At 42.5% G+C, this 19,549-nt stretch overlaps 1 protein-coding gene across 8 annotated transcripts in view; it reads left to right on the forward strand.

Annotated features, from left to right (window-relative positions):
* LOC109874848 (pleckstrin homology domain-containing family A member 7) overlaps positions 1 to 19,549 on the forward strand; it is a 149,652-nt gene that overhangs the window by 80,008 nt on the left and 50,095 nt on the right. For all 8 annotated transcript variants that reach the window (XM_031813384.1, XM_031813390.1, XM_031813446.1 and 5 more), the window contains exons 5-8: positions 8,946 to 9,066; positions 17,227 to 17,337; positions 18,213 to 18,285; positions 18,829 to 18,929. In XM_031813384.1, the coding sequence (XP_031669244.1) occupies positions 8,946 to 9,066; positions 17,227 to 17,337; positions 18,213 to 18,285; positions 18,829 to 18,929 (406 nt within the window). The remainder of the gene's footprint in view (positions 1 to 8,945; positions 9,067 to 17,226; positions 17,338 to 18,212; positions 18,286 to 18,828; positions 18,930 to 19,549) is intronic.

Raw genomic sequence — 19,549 nt, forward strand, 5'->3', positions numbered from 1 at the left:
GAGGTGAAACCCTATTAGACTTGAGGTGAAACCCTATTAGACTTGAGGTAAAATCCTATTAGACTTGAGGTGAAATCCTATTGGACTTGGGGTGAAATCCTATTGGACTTGAGGTGAAATCCTGTTGGACTAGAGGTGAAACCCTATTAGACTAGACTAGACGTGAAATCCTATTGGACTTGAGGTGAAATCCTATTAGACTAGACTAGAGGTGAAACCCTACTAGACTAGAGGTGAAACCCTACTAGAATAGAGGTGAAATCCTATTGGACTAGAGGTGAAATCCTATTGGACTTGAGGCGAAATCCTATTGGACTTGAGGTGAAACCCTATTGGACTTGATGCGAAACCCTATTGGACTTGAGGTGAAATCCTATTGGACTTGAGGTGAATTCCTATTAGACTAGACTAGAGGTGAATTCTATTAGACTAGACTAGAGGTGAATTCCTATTAGATTAGACTAGACTTGGATTAGAGGTGAGCGGACCTTGGGCGGAACAGATACAGTGTATTGATCAGAATGTTAAAGCCTGAACAGATACATTATATTGATCAGAATGTTAAAGCCTGAACAGATACATTATATTGATCAGAATGTTAAAGCCTGAACAGATATGGTATAATGATCAGAATGTTAAAGCCTGAACAGATATGGTATATTGATCAGAATGTTAAAGCCTGAACAGATACATTATATTGATCAGAATGTTAAAGCCTGAACAGATATGGTATAATGATCAGAATGTTAAAGCCTGAACAGATATGGTATATTGATCAGAATGTTAAAGCCTGAACAGTTACGGTATATTGATCAGAATGTTAAAGCCTGAACAGATACATTATATTGATCAGAATGTTAAAGCCTGAACAGATACAGTATATTGATCAGAATGTTAAAGCCTGAACAGATACAGTATATTGATCAGAATGTTAAAGCCTGAACAGATACATTATATTGATCAGAATGTTAAAGCCTGAACAGATATGGTATATTGATCAGAATGTTAAAGCCTGAACAGATATGGTATATTGATCAGAATGTTAAAGCCTGAACAGATACATTATATTGATCAGAATGTTAAAGCCTGAACAGATACATTATATTGATCAGAATGTTAAAGCCTGAACAGATACAGTATATTGATCAGAATGTTAAAGCCTGAACAGATATGGTATATTGATCAGAATGTTAAAGCCTGAACAGATACATTATATTGATCAGAATGTTAAAGCCTGAACAGATATGGTATATTGATCAGAATGTTAAAGCCTGAACAGATATGGTATATTGATCAGAATGTTAAAGCCTGAACAGATACATTATATTGATCAGAATGTTAAAGCCTGAACAGATACATTATATTGATCAGAATGTTAAAGCCTGAACAGATACATTATATTGATCAGAATGTTAAAGCCTGAACAGATATGGTATATTGATCAGAATGTTAAAGCCTGAACAGATACAGTATATTGATCAGAATGTTAAAGCCTGAACAGATACATTATATTGATCAGAATGTTAAAGCCTGAACAGATATGGTATATTGATCAGAATGTTAAAGCCTGAACAGATATGGTATATTGATCAGAATGTTAAAGCCTGAACAGTTACGGTATATTGATCAAGATTTTAAAGCCTCCTGGGCCAGGATGAGGTGATTATTTGACCTGAGTGCGTCTTCAAGCTCTTCATACAGTATTGCCCTCCAAACACAGCCTGACTCAGCCAGACAGCAACCCACTCTATACTGTACACTACAGACAGAGAGAGGAGAAAGGGGAGACACAGAGAGAGAGAGAGAGAGAGAGAGAGAGGGAGAAAGAGAAAGATAGAAACCTTCTGAATAATTTACTCTCCAGGAGAGAGAAAAACACAGCAGAAAACAGGGAGTCCTCCTCTGACTAGAATAATTTGTCAAAGCAGAGTTATTACCCGGACCGGTTAGAGACTTTCAAGCTGACTGTAGGTGTATTATTTATGCAGAATGTTATGAAAATGATTAGTCGGCTAAAAATGACTTTTTGTCATATAATGAAGATGCCAGAGCATGAGGTGGGTTTGCACTATCAAATCTATAAAAAATAAAACGATTGAGATAGAAAGAATAGAATGACGATGCCTGCAATGCGCTTCCTTTGTGCTCTGTTGCTATCACAGATGAGAGATCTGGGTTTGCTGTGGTCTGATCCTGCACTGCTGTATTCCTGCTGTGTAGCAGAACTGTTGCTGAGACTGGGCTAAGACTGGGCTGGACTTGGGCTGCAGCCTGCAGTGTTTGCTGGGAGTAGGCTGCTGCTGAGGCTGGGCTAAAACTGGGCTGGACTTGGGCTGCAGCTTGCAGTGTGTGCTGGGAGTAGGCTGCTGCTGAGGCTGGGCTAAAACTGGGCTGGACTTGGGCTACAGCTTGCAGTGTGTGCTGGGAGTAGGCTGCTGCTGAGGCTGTTCCTCTCAGGTGGTAGGTAACCTATATGGCCCCAGGCCTGGATCTCTTTCTCTCTGATGTGAAATATTGCTCCTTTATTCCACCACATCCCACAGCAGATTTCCCAGGGTACGCTTCAAAAGACAGCAGAGGTAGACAGCATGAGAGCTGCAATTGAAACAGGCGAGGGTCCCCTTGGTGCAGAGGGAAATGTGCTGTAAAAATGTTGGATGGGATCCAGAGTGTTGGAACAAAGTTGTATTTTAGTTCCATGGTCAGTCCCTCGCCTTTGGCTGTGTCTCTGTGTTTTTATGTCCTGCACCAGCCTGCCCTGGCCGTACAAACATCCCAATACATCTCCTCTTCCAAAGCTGCACAGGAACATGGCACGGCCGACAGGAAAAAACACTAGTTACAACATCTTTCATGTTCAGGCAGAACAATGCAGGGGTCCAGTGTCAGTAGGGGTGGAGTGGGCGGTCAAGCACGCTTTCCTAGTGTAGGAAGAGAAAGAGCACACACTGAGGAAGAGCACACACTGACACTGAGGAAGAGCACACACTGACACTGAGGAAGAGCACACACTGACACTGAGGAAGAGCACACACTTACACTGAGGAAGAGCACACACTGAGGAAGAGGAAGAGCACACACTGCGGAAGAGCACACACTTACACTGCGGAAGAGCACACACCTACACTGAGGAAGAGCACACACCTACACTGAGGAAGAGCACACACCTACACTGAGGAAGAGCACACACCTACACTGAGGAAGAGCACACACCTACACTGAGGAACAGCACACACCTACACTGAGGAAGAGCACACACCTACACTGAGGAAGAGCACACACCTACACTGAGGAAGAGCACACACCTACACTGAGGAAGAGCACACACCTACACTGAGGAACAGCACACACCTACACTGAGGAAGAGCACACACCTACACTGAGGAAGAGCACACACCTACACTGAGGAAGAGCACACACCTACACTGAGGAAGAGCACACACCTACACTGAGGAAGAGCACACACCTACACTGAGGAAGAGCACACACCTACACTGAGGAACAGCACACACCTACACTGAAGAGCACACACCTACACTGAAGAGCAGCACACACCTACACTGAGGAACAGCACACACCTACACTGAGGAACAGCACACACCTACACTGAGGAACAGCACACACCTACACTGAGGAACAGCACACACCTACACTGAGGAACAGCACACACCTACACTGAGGAACAGCACACACCTACACTGAGGAAGAGCACACACCTACACTGAGGAAGAGCACACACCTACACTGAGGAAGAGCACACACCTACACTGAGGAACAGCACACACCTACACTGAGGAAGAGCACACACCTACACTGAGGAAGAGCACACATCTACACTGAGGAAGAGGAAGAGCACACACTGAGGAAGAGGAAGAGCACACATTGAGGAAGAGCAAACACTGGGGAAGAGGAAGAGCACACACTGAGGAAGAGCACACACAGAGGAAGAGCACACACCTACACTGCGGAAGAGCACACACCTACACTGAGGAAGAGCACACACCTACACTGAGGAAGAGCACACACCTACACTGAGGAAGAGGAAGAGCACACATTGAGGAAGAGCAAACACTGGGGAAGAGGAAGAGCACACACTGAGGAAGCGCACACACCGAGGAAGAGGAAGAACATACACTTACACTGAGGAAGAGCACACACTGAGGAAGAGCACACACTGAGGAAGAGGAAGAACATACACTTACACTGAGGAAGAGCACACACTTACACTGAGGAAGAGGAAGAGCATACACTTACACTGAGGAAGAGCACACACTGAGGAAGAGGAAGAACACACACTGAGGAAGAGAAAGAGCACACACTGAGGAAGAGCACACACTTACACTGAGGAAGAGCACACACTAAGGAAGAGGAAGAGCACACACTGAGGAAGAGCACACACTTACACTGACGAAGAGCACACACTGAGGAAGAGGAAGAGCACACACGTACACTGAGGAAGAGCACACACTGAGGAAGAGGAAGAGCACACTTACACTGAGGAAGAAAACACACTGAGGAAGAGGAAGAGCATACACTTACACTGAGGAAGAGCACACTGAGGAATAGGAAGAGCACACACTTACACTGAGGAAGAGCACACACAGAGGAAGAGCACACACTTACACAGAGGAAGAGCACACACTGAGGAAGAGGAAGAGCACATGCTTACACTGAGGAAGAGCACACACTTACACTGAGGAAGAGCACACACTGAGGAAGAGGAAGAGCCCACGCTTACACTGAGGAAGAGCACACACGGAGGAAGAGGAAGAGCACACGCTTACACTGAGGAAGAGCACACGCTTACACTGAGGAAGAGCACACACAGAGGAAGAGGAAGAGCACACACTTACACTGAGGAAGAGCACACACTGAGGAAGAGGAAGAGCACACACTTACCCCGAGGAAGAGCACACACGAGGAAGAGGAAGAGCACACGCTTACACTGAGGAAGAGCACACACCTACACTGAGGAAGAGCACACACCTACACTGAGGAAGAGCACACACCTACACTGAGGAAGAGGAAGAGCACACACTGAGGAAGAGGAAGAGCACACACCGAGGAAGAGGAAGAGCACACATTGAGGAAGAGCAAACACTGGGGAAGAGGAAGAGCACACACTGAGGAAGCGCACACACCGAGGAAGAGGAAGAACATACACTTACACTGAGGAAGAGCACACACTGAGGAAGAGCACACACTGAGGAAGAGGAAGAACATACACTTACACTGAGGAAGAGCACACACTTACACTGAGGAAGAGGAAGAGCATACACTTACACTGAGGAAGAGCACACACTGAGGAAGAGGAAGAACACACACTGAGGAAGAGAAAGAGCACACACTGAGGAAGAGCACACACTTACACTGAGGAAGAGCACACACTAAGGAAGAGGAAGAGCACACACTGAGGAAGAGCACACACTTACACTGACGAAGAGCACACACTGAGGAAGAGGAAGAGCACACACGTACACTGAGGAAGAGCACACACTGAGGAAGAGGAAGAGCACACTTACACTGAGGAAGAGCACACTGAGGAATAGGAAGAGCACACACTTACACTGAGGAAGAGCACGCACTGAGGAAGAGGAAGAGCACACACTTACACAGAGGAAGAGCACACACTGAGGAAGAGGAAGAGCACATGCTTACACTGAGGAAGAGCACACACTTACACTGAGGAAGAGCACACACTGAGGAAGAGGAAGAGCCCACACTTACACTGAGGAAGAGCACACACGGAGGAAGAGGAAGAGCACACGCTTACACTGAGGAAGAGCACACGCTTACACTGAGGAAGAGCACACACGGAGGAAGAGGAAGAGCACACGCTTACACTGAGGAAGAGCACACACGGAGGAAGAGGAAGAGCACACACTTACACTGAGGAAGAGCACACACGGAGGAAGAGGAAGAGCACACACTTACACCGAGGAAGAGCACACACGAGGAAGAGGAAGAGCACACGCTTACACTGAGGAAGAGCACACGCTTACACTGAGGAAGAGCACACGCTTACACTGAGGAAGAGCACACGCTTACACTGAGGAAGAGCACACACTGAGGAAGAGCCCTCTATTATGCCAGAGGAGGTACTTTTCAGAAATCTAATATCTGTACTATATAACAATGAGGACATTAGGCTTATTCAGTTTAGTTCAATCTTCTTGAGTACTTGCTTTGAAGTGAACCTACAGCCACCGGCTTTCTCTAAACATCCCAGCCCCTGCCTTCATTTCCAGATAGCAGTGAGTTCTTTGAGTGATGCCCAGCATCCGTGTAAGCGGCACTTTCATGGCTGTCTGAGTGTCACAGAGGAGTCAACCTCTGAGTGAAGCTACACACACAAACACACCAATGACATGGCAGGGACACATGATCAATGGAGAGGTTTTTTAAAAGGTTGAACAGCGCAGACAGACCTCAGCTTGCTCCCTAAGGCTTTAAAGTCTCTGACACGCTCCTAACATCATTCTATGACTGTCACTATTCTAGAAAAACTATGGTGAGGATCATTTCAGTAAAACTGTGCCCTTTAGCTAGTACTGAAATGACTCAGTCAATTAATCATAGGTCATTGAAAATGTCAAAGTTCATTCCTAGCCCTGTGCATGTCAGTTTGAGGGTTTGAGTTTCAGGCATATCCTCTGCATAGTGTAATTAACAGACAGGCTGGTCTGTCAGTAAGACATCTTCGATTTCAGCCCACAGCCACCTCTTGTCCTGAACTCAGCATCCTCTTTACACTATCTGCTATGAATAGGAAAGGACCACAAATAACCTAACAAATGAAAAGTGCCTGATAGAGATGTAATACACCGTTTTATCCTTAAACCTATGTAAAGAAGGGCCTCCTAGTAGAGCTACTAACATGTCTGTCTCAACGGGCTGCAGACATTGTACCATCCTCACACAGACTTCTTGCTCATGAACCTACCGTAAATAGCTGAGGATGACCTTATCAAGAATGTTGTGTGAGCAGCACGTCCATATAAACTGGCAGTAAACTGATTAGGCATAGCTACCTCTGTGATGAATGATACACTCTGATTAGGCATAGCTACCTCTGTGATGAATGATACACTCTGATTAGGCATAGCTACCTCTGTGATGAATGATACACTCTGATTAGGCATAGCTACCTCTGTGATGAATGATACACTCTGATTAGGCATAGCTACCTCTGTGATGAATGATACACTCTGATTAGGCATAGCTACCTCTGTGATGAATGATACACTCTGATTAGGCATAGCTACCTCTGTGATGAATGATACACTCTGATTAGGCATAGCTACCTATGTGATGAATGATACACTCTGATTAGGCATAGCTACCTCTGTGATGAATGATACACTCTCACAACCACTTGTGAACACAAGCAGACCCATTTGTTCTTGACTTGATCACTCCTCAGCCCCCAATGTCAGAGAGCATTTTGTCAGTTCATTTATTATTAAAGTACTATTGAACAAGGCTCTGGAGATTCTGCAGCTGGTAATTGGGTTATATTGACTTCAGGAGCAGTGAACCTATACAGTAACTTGTCTGAATCTGACATCAGGAGATGGGAGGAGCTGTGTTACGCCTCAGTACTTCATTTGTAATTAATGTCATTATTTGTTTACCCAGCCCCTCGGGAATACTATGTTTTTATCGAAGGGGACGTTTATTAATTGTAGAAGGACACGTTGATTGCTAACTTTCCTCTGTTCTAATGAACCTTATTACAAAGAGAAAGCCCTTATGGCCTTCTTGGAACATAGATTTCCCATAATCCCTCTTCCTGCTGAAGTTTCCAGGCGGTTTGCCCATTACTCTCACTACAATCTGTGTAACAGTGTGACCTGGGTCATTCCAGGGCAAAGCAGATTCCTGCTTTATCCTAAGGGAGCAACCACCTAGGTGCCCTTAAACTGTAATGGAATTTACTATGAGTAGCTGTACTTGAGGCCAGATATTTGGAGAGCCTGGTTACAGATGTAGGATCTTAATTTGAGCCAGTTTGCTACAGCAGGAAAATAATCCTGCAGCAACAGGAAATGTTAATTATTATGTGGATTATAATTCATGGACATTTTTTGTAGGGCTTGATACATTTTTGGTTAGGGCAAATCACGTCGGACATTTTAAAGTGGAAATTACTAACTTTAGAAGCCTTTTTAAACCTTGAAAACACTATACGTTTGCATTTCCTGCTTGGAAGGATAATTATCAGCAACAAAAGAGTGATACAATTAAGATACTACATCTGTAGATAAGAGAAGCTGGTTGATTTTCATGTTATGCCAGTGAACTGGAACGGATTGTATTTCTTACAAAAACAGTTCCTGACTGTAACAATGTGATGATGTCATGAGGAAACGTGAGGTGTAATTTGGAAAGCATGGGTGGTCTCTGTTGAGTGAGTAAGTTATCTAATGGATGTAAATATGATGAAGTTTTTGTCTGGAGGTCAACACACCCTGTGTGTGTGTGTGTGTGTGTGTGTGTGTGTGTGTGTGTGTGTGTGTGTGTGAGCAAGAGAGAAAAAGAGGGAGTGGATATTTGATCATGAGAAAGCTCATCTGCGGTAGCTCTGGTATCTCTGCTCTGGGTCTTTGTGTTGGAAGTTATGTGGAGGTGTAAAAGTTATTTGTCATATAACATGTCCTCTTATGAAACAAGACATGCCAGCCCCAGGGACAGTGTCAGACAAAATGTTACTTGAGTGGCTGCTACAAAAAAAGTCCTGCCTGTTAACATAGCTGTAATTGCATTGGCTGTGACAGGTCGTGTGGCAGGAAGTTGTCGTTTCCTCTCTGAGAACCCATCCCTTAAGTTAACCCTGGCTCCCTTTAATGCAGATCCACTACAGAGGAATGGTGGTGGTGGTGAGATACTAGCATGACCGCTCATGTCTATGTCATTGATTTCCTTCTGTGCTGCCTCCCCTGCAGGACAGAGTCCCGGGGCATGTCCAAGCCACCGCCACCGGCCAGTCAGAGGCCCCCCAGCATGGTCAGCCAGACTTCCAAGGCTGTGACCTCATCAACAGTGGATGTCACCTCAGGGTCAAAGGTGAGAAAACGCCTCTCTTTTATGAGCATGTGTTGTCTTCTCAGTGTGTTTAATTTGTTTGGGTCTATCCCACAACAGTGTTGCAGCAATTAGGTCCAGTGATTGCAGTGTAAAGTGTTTGAATTGATATTGTTTCTAAGGGTACTGGGAGACTGTTAAATGCTCATGCTGGAGAATTGGTATCATCTCCTCCAGAACACTCTCATTTTGATTAATGGCTGTAGACTGTAATAGGTTAGTGATTTTCTTCAAGCCCAGTGAAACTCAATTAAACCTCCACAGTGCTTGGCCATGGATTCACTATGTGCATATAAAAGGCTTTACTCAAATGGTTTAGTAAAGGAACAGTATTAGAAGATGAAACGGCTGCTATTGGATGTTTTGAAGGAACAGGTGGGGAAGTGACACTCCATAGAATGCCCATGTCCCCTTCTTATAAGGATCATACTTCCACAGAGGGCAGATGAGGGCAGTGAGGCTGTCTTCCAGACCCTGTGGTCTCCTCTGCTCTGCCACTGACATGACTGTGGTCTATCTTCAGGACATTGGCAGTTCAGTACTCACATGACACCCAGCTGCCCATCTGTAAAGTGATTTAGTGGCTCTTCCTAGACCCTTCCCAGGCCACATACACCTGACTGTCTCCAGCTTCCAGAAAAAGCCTGCCAGCCTCCTCTCCCTTCTTCCCCCGTGGCCCAGCTCTCCCAGGCTGAGAGGGGTAGCCATGCTGGGTGGCATGACAGGGCTACCTGCCAACTCACTATCGCCTCTCCAGTCTGACTGACGGGTGTTGACGTTAGTGAGTGTTGAGGCAGCACACGCCTGCCTGCCTGGCTAGCTGTAAAATGACCTCCTGGCTGTCTCAGTAATGCTTCAGGCCTGTGAGTGAGAGACAGCATTGTGTCAGCATCATATGAGCTGTCTGAAACCAATCAATCCCCAGTCAACCTATCAACACAATCATAGTAACACAACACTCTTCAGCTACACACAGCAACCAAACACATGCACTGACTTGACTGGGACTCTAAGCACTGCAGTAGGCGTATAAGTATTCCTATAGAACAGTGCCTCCTAAGGTTGTGAAAGTAGCTCTCCTAAGATTGTTGTACCTGTGTTAGAAGCAGCACCTCATCAGACCTCATGTCAACGTGTTGTCTGCTATCAGAGGTGCCAGTCATTTCAAGCAGAGTGGCAGACAGGGCATTATCGATGACCACTTGCTCATTCTCAATGGTAAGTAGAGTATAGATTTGCTTTAAAATTCACTATCTATGTATACAATAAGGGGAACGTTGAGTTTCCAATCACAGTACAGTGAATATGTGACAACACAATGATTTCTAATATCTGCTAAACTTAAATAAGGCTGTTCTCTTGACGGTTCTCCTGACAAACACGGTGTAGATTTCCTAATGCTCTGCATGCTTGGCTGGCCGTGCAGTAGTTTCAGTAATTTGTGCATGTTTTTGCCAGCTGTGGAGGAGGAAATGGCATATAATGATCCCCTGCACTGGACACCTAACTCAACTGTTGCTAGGGTGCAATCTGATTTGGCTCAGTTGAACATTCATCTGAAATCATCTGTGAGATTCAGAGGAGGGAGAAAACCAGTGGGGCTTGAAAGAATGCTACTGTGCCTCATCAAATCTTAATGTATGACAATAATACTGTATTCCCATTTGGGTGAAGTGTTCTTGCTTGTCAAATGAGCTGCTGAAATTAGAAGGTTAAAGCTAAATCAAATGAGAAAAAGAGAAATAAACACGAAGAAGAAAGTTAATAACTAAAATAACTAACTTCAAACATTTGTGGGCCCCAGTCTCAAAATCAAAATGTTGTTCTTAATCTAATCATCAAACATACAGTAACACCTAATGATCTCTATAAACATGGGACTGAATGGTCATACAGTAACACCTAATCTCTATAAACATGGGACTGAATGGTCATACAGTAACACCTAATGATCTCTATAAACATGGGGCTGAATGGTCATACAGTAACACCTAATGATCTCTATAAACATGGGACTGAATGGTCATACAGTAACACCTAATGATCTCTATAAACATGGGGCTGAATGGTCATACAGTAACACCTAATGATCTCTATAAACATGGGGCTGAATGGTCATACAGTAACACCTAATGATCTCTATAAACATGGTGCTGAATGGTCATACAGTAACACCTAATGATCTCTATAAACATGGGAATGAATGGTCATACAGTAACACCTAATGATCTCTATAAACATGGGGCTGAATGGTCATACAGTAACACCTAATGATCTCTATAAACATGGGACTGAATGGTCATACAGTAACACCTAATGATCTCTATAAACATGGGGCTGAATGGTCATACAGTAACACCTAATGATCTCTATAAACATGGGGCTGAATGGTCATACAGTAACACCTAATGATCTCTATAAACATGGGACTGAATGGTCATACAGTAACACCTAATGATCTCTATAAACATGGGGCTGAATGGTCATACAGTAACACCTAATGATCTCTATAAACATGGGGCTGAATGGTCATACAGTAACACCTAATGATCTCTATAAACATGGGGCTGAATGGTCATACAGTAACACCTAATGATCTCTATAAACATGGGACTGAATGGTCATACAGTAACACCTAATGATCTCTATAAACATGGGACTGAATGGTCATACAGTAACACCTAATGATCTCTATAAACATGGGACTGAATGGTCATACAGTAACACCTAATGATCTCTATAAACATGGGGCTGAATGGTCATACAGTAACACCTAATGATCTCTATAAACATGGGACTGAATGGTCATACAGTAACACCTAATGATCTCTATAAACATGGGGCTGAATGGTCATACAGTAACACCTAAAGATCTCTATAAACATGGTGCTGAATGGTCATACAGTAACACCTAATGATCTCTATAAACATGGGACTGAATGGTCATACAGTAACACCTAAAGATCTCTATAAACATGGTGCTGAATGGTCATACAGTAACACCTAATGATCTCTATAAACATGGGACTGAATGGTCATACAGTAACACCTAATGATCTCTATAAACATGGGGCTGAATGGTCATACAGTAACACCTAATGATCTCTATAAACATGGGGCTGAATGGTCATACAGTAACACCTAATGATCTCTATAAACATGGGACTGAATGGTCATACAGTAACACCTAATGATCTCTATAAACATGGGGCTGAATGGTCATACAGTAACACCTAATGATCTCTATAAACATGGGGCTGAATGGTCATACAGTAACACCTAATGATCTCTATAAACATGGGGCTGAATGGTCATACAGTAACACCTAATGATCTCTATAAACATGGGACTGAATGGTCATACAGTAACACCTAATGATCTCTATAAACATGGGACTGAATGGTCATACAGTAACACCTAATGATCTCTATAAACATGGGACTGAATGGTCATACAGTAACACCTAATGATCTCTATAAACATGGGGCTGAATGGTCATACAGTAACACCTAATGATCTCTATAAACATGGGACTGAATGGTCATACAGTAACACCTAATGATCTCTATAAACATGGGGCTGAATGGTCATACAGTAACACCTAAAGATCTCTATAAACATGGTGCTGAATGGTCATACAGTAACACCTAATGATCTCTATAAACATGGGACTGAATGGTCATACAGTAACACCTAAAGATCTCTATAAACATGGTGCTGAATGGTCATACAGTAACACCTAAAGATCTCTATAAACATGGTGCTGAATGGTCATACAGTAACACCTAATGATCTCTATAAACATGGGACTGAATGGTCATACAGTAACACCTAATGATCTCTATAAACATGGGACTGAATGGTCATACAGTAACACCTAATGATCTCTATAAACATGGTGCTGAATGGTCATACAGTAACACCTAATGATCTCTATAAACATGGGACTGAATGGTCATACAGTAACACCTAATGATCTCTATAAACATGGGGCTGAATGGTCATACAGTAACACCTAATGATCTCTATAAACATGGGGCTGAATGGTCATACAGTAACACCTAATGATCTCTATAAACATGGTGCTGAATGGTCATACAGTAACACCTAATGATCTCTATAAACATGGGACTGAATGGTCATACAGTAACACCTAATGATCTCTATAAACATGGGGCTGAATGGTCATACAGTAACACCTAATGATCTCTATAAACATGGGACTGAATGGTCATACAGTAACACCTAATGATCTTTATAAACATGGGACTGAATGGTCATACAGTAACACCTAATGATCTCTATAAACATGGGACTGAATGGTCATACAGTAACACCTAATGATCTCTATAAACATGGGACTGAATGGTCATACAGTAACACCTAATGATCTCTATAAACATGGTGCTGAATGGTCATACAGTAACACCTAATGATCTCTATAAACATGGGGCTGAATGGTCATACAGTAACACCTAATGATCTCTATAAACATGGGGCTGAATGGTCATACAGTAACACCTAATGATCTCTATAAACATGGGGCTGAATGGTCATACAGTAACACCTAATGATCTCTATAAACATGGGACTGAATGGTCATACAGTAACACCTAATGATCTCTATAAACATGGGACTGAATGGTCATACAGTAACACCTAATGATCTCTATAAACATGGGACTGAATGGTCATACAGTAACACCTAATGATCTCTATAAACATGGGACTGAATGGTCATACAGTAACACCTAAAGATCTCTATAAACATGGGGCTGAATGGTCATACAGTAACACCTAATGATCTCTATAAACATGGGACTGAATGGTCATACAGTAACACCTAATGATCTCTATAAACATGGGGCTGAATGGTCATACAGTAACACCTAATGATCTCTATAAACATGGGGCTGAATGGTCATACAGTAACACCTAATGATCTCTATAAACATGGGACTGAATGGTCATACAGTAACACCTAATGATCTCTATAAACATGGTGCTGAATGGTCATACAGTAACACCTAATGATCTCTATAAACATGGGACTGAATGGTCATACAGTAACACCTAATGATCTCTATAAACATGGTGCTGAATGGTCATACAGTAACACCTAATGATCTCTATAAACATGGGGCTGAATGGTCATACAGTAACACCTAATGATCTCTATAAACATGGGACTGAATGGTCATACAGTAACACCTAATGATCTCTATAAACATGGGGCTGAATGGTCATACAGTAACACCTAATGATCTCTATAAACATGGGACTGAATGGTCATACAGTAACACCTAATGATCTTTATAAACATGGGACTGAATGGTCATACAGTAACACCTAATGATCTCTATAAACATGGGACTGAATGGTCATACAGTAACACCTAATGATCTCTATAAACATGGGACTGAATGGTCATACAGTAACACCTAATGATCTCTATAAACATGGTGCTGAATGGTCATACAGTAACACCTAATGATCTCTATAAACATGGGGCTGAATGGTCATACAGTAACACCTAATGATCTCTATAAACATGGGACTGAATGGTCATACAGTAACACCTAATGATCTCTATAAACATGGGGCTGAATGGTCATACAGTAACACCTAATGATCTCTATAAACATGGGGCTGAATGGTCATACAGTAACACCTAATGATCTCTATAAACATGGGACTGAATGGTCATACAGTAACACCTAATGATCTCTATAAACATGGGACTGAATGGTCATACAGTAACACCTAATGATCTCTATAAACATGGGGCTGAATGGTCATACAGTAACACCTAATGATCTCTATAAACATGGGACTGAATGGTCATACAGTAACACCTAATGATCTCTATAAACATGGGACTGAATGGTCATACAGTAACACCTAATGATCTCTATAAACATGGGGCTGAATGGTCATACAGTAACACCTAATGATCTCTATAAACATGGGACTGAATGGTCATACAGTAACACCTAATGATCTCTATAAACATGGGACTGAATGGTCATACAGTAACACCTAATGATCTCTATAAACATGGGACTGAATGGTCATACAGTAACACCTAATGATCTCTATAAACATGGGGCTGAATGGTCATACAGTAACACCTAATGATCTCTATAAACATGGGACTGAATGGTCATACAGTAACACCTAATGATCTCTATAAACATGGGGCTGAATGGTCATACAGTAACACCTAATGATCTCTATAAACATGGGACTGAATGGTCATACAGTAACACCTAATGATCTCTATAAACATGGGGCTGAATGGTCATACAGTAACACCTAATGATCTCTATAAACATGGGGCTGAATGGTCATACAGTAACACCTAATGATCTCTATAAACATGGGACTGAATGGTCATACAGTAACACCTAATGATCTCTATAAACATGGGACTGAATGGTCATACAGTAACACCTAATGATCTCTATAAACATGGGGCTGAATGGTCATACAGTAACACCTAATGCTCTCTATAAACATGGGACTGAATGGTCATACAGTAACACCTAATGATCTCTATAAACATGGGACTGAATGGTCATACAGTAACACCTAATGATCTCTATAAACATGGTGCTGAATGGTCATACAGTAACACCTAATGATCTTTATAAACATGGGACTGAATGGTCATACAGTAACACCTAATGATCTTTATAAACATGGGACTGAATGGTCATACAGTAACACCTAATGATCTCTATAAACATGGGACTGAATGGTCATACAGTAACACCTAATGATCTCTATAAACATGGTGCTGAATGGTCATACAGTAACACCTAATGATCTCTATAAACATGGGACTGAATGGTCATACAGTAACACCTAATGATCTTTATAAACATGGGACTGAATGGTCATACAGTAACACCTAATGATCTCTATAAACATGGGACTGAATGGTCATACAGTAACACCTAATGATCTTTATAAACATGGGACTGAATGGTCATACAGTAACACCTAATGATCTCTATAAACATGGGACTGAATGGACATACAGTAACACCTAATGATCTCTATAAACATGGTGCTGAATGGTCATACAGTAACACCTAATGATCTCTATAAACATGGGACTGAATGGACATACAGTAACACCTAATGATCTCTATAAACATGGGACTGAATGGTCATACAGTAACACCTAATGATCTCTATAAACATGGGACTGAATGGTCATACAGTAACACCTAATGATCTCTATAAACATGGGGCTGAATGGTCATACAGTAACACCTAATGATCTCTATAAACATGGGACTGAATGGTCATACAGTAACACCTAATGATCTCTATAAACATGGGACTGAATGGTCATACAGTAACACCTAATGATCTCTATAAACATGGAACTCAATGGTCATACAGTAACACCTAATGATCTCTATAAACATGGGACTGAATGGTCATACAGTAACACCTAATGATCTCTATAAACATGGGGCTGAATGGTCATACAGTAACACCTAATGATCTCTATAAACATGGGGCTGAATGGTCATACAGTAACACCTAATGATCTCTATAAACATGGGACTGAATGGTCATACAGTAACACCTAATGATCTCTATAAACATGGTGCTGAATGGTCATACAGTAACACCTAATGATCTCTATAAACATGGGACTGAATGGTCATACAGTAACACCTAATGATCTCTATAAACATGGGACTGAATGGTCATACAGTAACACCTAATGATCTCTATAAACATGGGACTGAATGGTCATACAGTAACACCTAATGATCCCTATAAACATGGGGCTGAATGGTCATACAGTAACACCTAATGATCTCTATAAACATGGGACTGAATGGTCATACAGTAACACCTAATGATCTCTATAAACATGGGACTGAATGGTCATACAGTAACACCTAATGATCTCTATAAACACGGGACTGAATGGTCATATTGTCTTGATACATGCTCCTGTTTAACCAGCTCCTGTTCCTACTGGTTGTGTCTGTAATACCACATTTCTTTCACACAGCTCCTTACTACTGAGCTCCCTGGGCAGCTAATAGCAGATGTTGTTTGTAAACCAGTATATAAAGGAAACCCTGTTCATAACCAACGTGTTTGTTTTTCCAGCCGCAGGGCTCTAGGAGTAGTGGCAAGGTACACAGCTTCGGCAAGAGGGACCAAGCCATCAAGAGGAACCCCAATATCCCTGTGGTGGTCAGGGGATGGCTCTACAAACAGGTGAGCCCTCCACATCACCCCACCTCAGTCACTGTAGCTACTGTATGGTTCAGAGGAATCTCCATAATTATGGCTAAGAGTACAACTCAATCACTATAGCTACTGTATGGTTCAGAGGAATCTCCATAGTTATGGCTAAGAGTATAACTCAATGACTGTAGCTATAGCTAAGGGCAGTGTGTTGGGGTCTAATAGTAAACTGTCCTCCACTCTTAACGGGAGCACACACACATCTCACGTCGATATTACATCTCTGTCATATTATGTCATGTCATTTACAGTGGCCTTCCACTTAATGCATAATTCAGGCTAAGTAATGATGAGAGTCCAGGTCTATGAGAATGTACTACAGTATTAATGACTGTGACCTGGTGGACTCTGGCTGAGTAAACAGGGAACGACAGTCATCATTTCTCATTATGAACCCCTTCTATGGATCTCCATTTACCTAGAGGACGGAGGGAGCATGAGAGAGATGTCTCTTTAGGGGTGAGGTATAAGAGGACGACACCCAGGGTGATTGTCTCCTGTTGACTGATGCCCCCTGGCGAGGCTGGCACGGAGGTGTAACACCCCTGAGGCAGGCCAGAGGGGGTGAGATTTAAGACCCTGACTTGGTAACATGTCATCGACTCATAAGGAGTTAGTTAGACCTCTGGAGCTCCTATCAAGGCAGGACATGAACCCTGTTCTGTTCAGGGGGAACACAATTACTGGCTGTACTAATGAAATGTATGAATTTTCTTGTGCTTTCCCTCTCCCTGTAAATGGGTACTTGAGCCTATATTCCCCAGGTTTTGAATTAGAATGTGCATTAGAAGGTGATGTTGTATTGCTGAGAGGGCTTACATTCCTTGTTGTGTTTCCTTCTCCAGGACAGCTCTGGAATGAGACTATGGAAGAGGAAGTGGTTTGTGTTGTCTGACTACTGCTTGTTTTATTACAAAGGTGAGTCATATAGGCACACCGGGTCAGGGTTTAATTGAGACTAATTAAAATAGTCGCAGGGTGAATTGATTTGGTTATGAAATCCGAGCCTGTCCTCTTAATTCCAAGTCGTCTGCCTCTTAGTCGAGCTAAACCTTTCAATCAGAGAGACATGACTGCAATTAGACAAGGTTCTGTTCTGCCACAGGCTATTCTCTCTCCTCTTCTGTCTCTTTCTATCTCTATTTCCCTCTTTCTTTCACCTCTCCGCCATTCATCACACTGAGCTAGAGATAAGCCTCCAGTCCGGCTGCCTGCCACCACAGCACAGCGGCTCCTTGAATCATCCTTGAATTATGTCTCTCCAATTACATTTCCTACAGTCACGAATCACCATGCAGGAACATAATGGTGCATTGATGAAGCAGTTATGTCATGCTATTTATAAACAGGTAGAATCAGTAGTAGTCAAGGCAGTGGGCCAGCGGTGAGGTGTGTGTGGTGGGTTGTTGTGTATTGTGTGATAATGATCACCTGCTTGTGTGTGTGTGTGTGTCCCTCTAGACAGCAGAGAGGAGATGGTTTTGGGGAGCATCCCCCTGCCCAGTTATGTCATCGCCCCTGTGGAGCCTGATGACCACATCAGCCGCAAGTATGCCTTCAAGGTAAGACTAGAGGGCAAGGGTGGGAACTAGCTCGTCACCGAGTGGAAAATACTGTTACCAGCTACCTCACAGTTCAACCAAGCTGCATGAATTGAGAAACAGACTGGATATACAGTTGAAGTCAGATGTTTACATATGCCTTAGCCAAATATATTTATACTCAGTTTTTCGCAATTCCTGACATTTAATCCTAGTAAAGATTCCCTGTCTTAGGTCAGTTAGGATCACAACTTTATTTTAAGAATGTGAAATGTCAGAATAATAGTAGGGAGAATGATTTATTTCAGCTTTTATTTCTTTCATCACATTCCCAGTGGGTCAGAAGTTTACATACACTCAATTATTATTTGGTAGCATTGCCTAGTTTAACTTGGGTCAAACGTTTTGGGTAGCCTTCCACAAGCTTCCCACAATAAGTTGGGTGTATTTTGGCCCATTCTTCCTGACAGAACTGGTGTAACTGAGTCGGGTTTGTAGGCCTCATTGCTCGCTCACGCTTTTTCAGTTCTGCCCACAAATGTTCTATAGGATTGAGGTCAGGGCTTTGATGGCCACTCCAATACCTTGACTTTGTTGTCCTTAAGCCATTTTGCCACAACTTTGGAAGTATGCTTGGGGTC

This window comes from Oncorhynchus kisutch, linkage group LG3, assembly GCF_002021735.2.
Source record: "Oncorhynchus kisutch isolate 150728-3 linkage group LG3, Okis_V2, whole genome shotgun sequence".
Taxonomy (NCBI): Eukaryota; Metazoa; Chordata; class Actinopteri; order Salmoniformes; family Salmonidae; genus Oncorhynchus; species Oncorhynchus kisutch.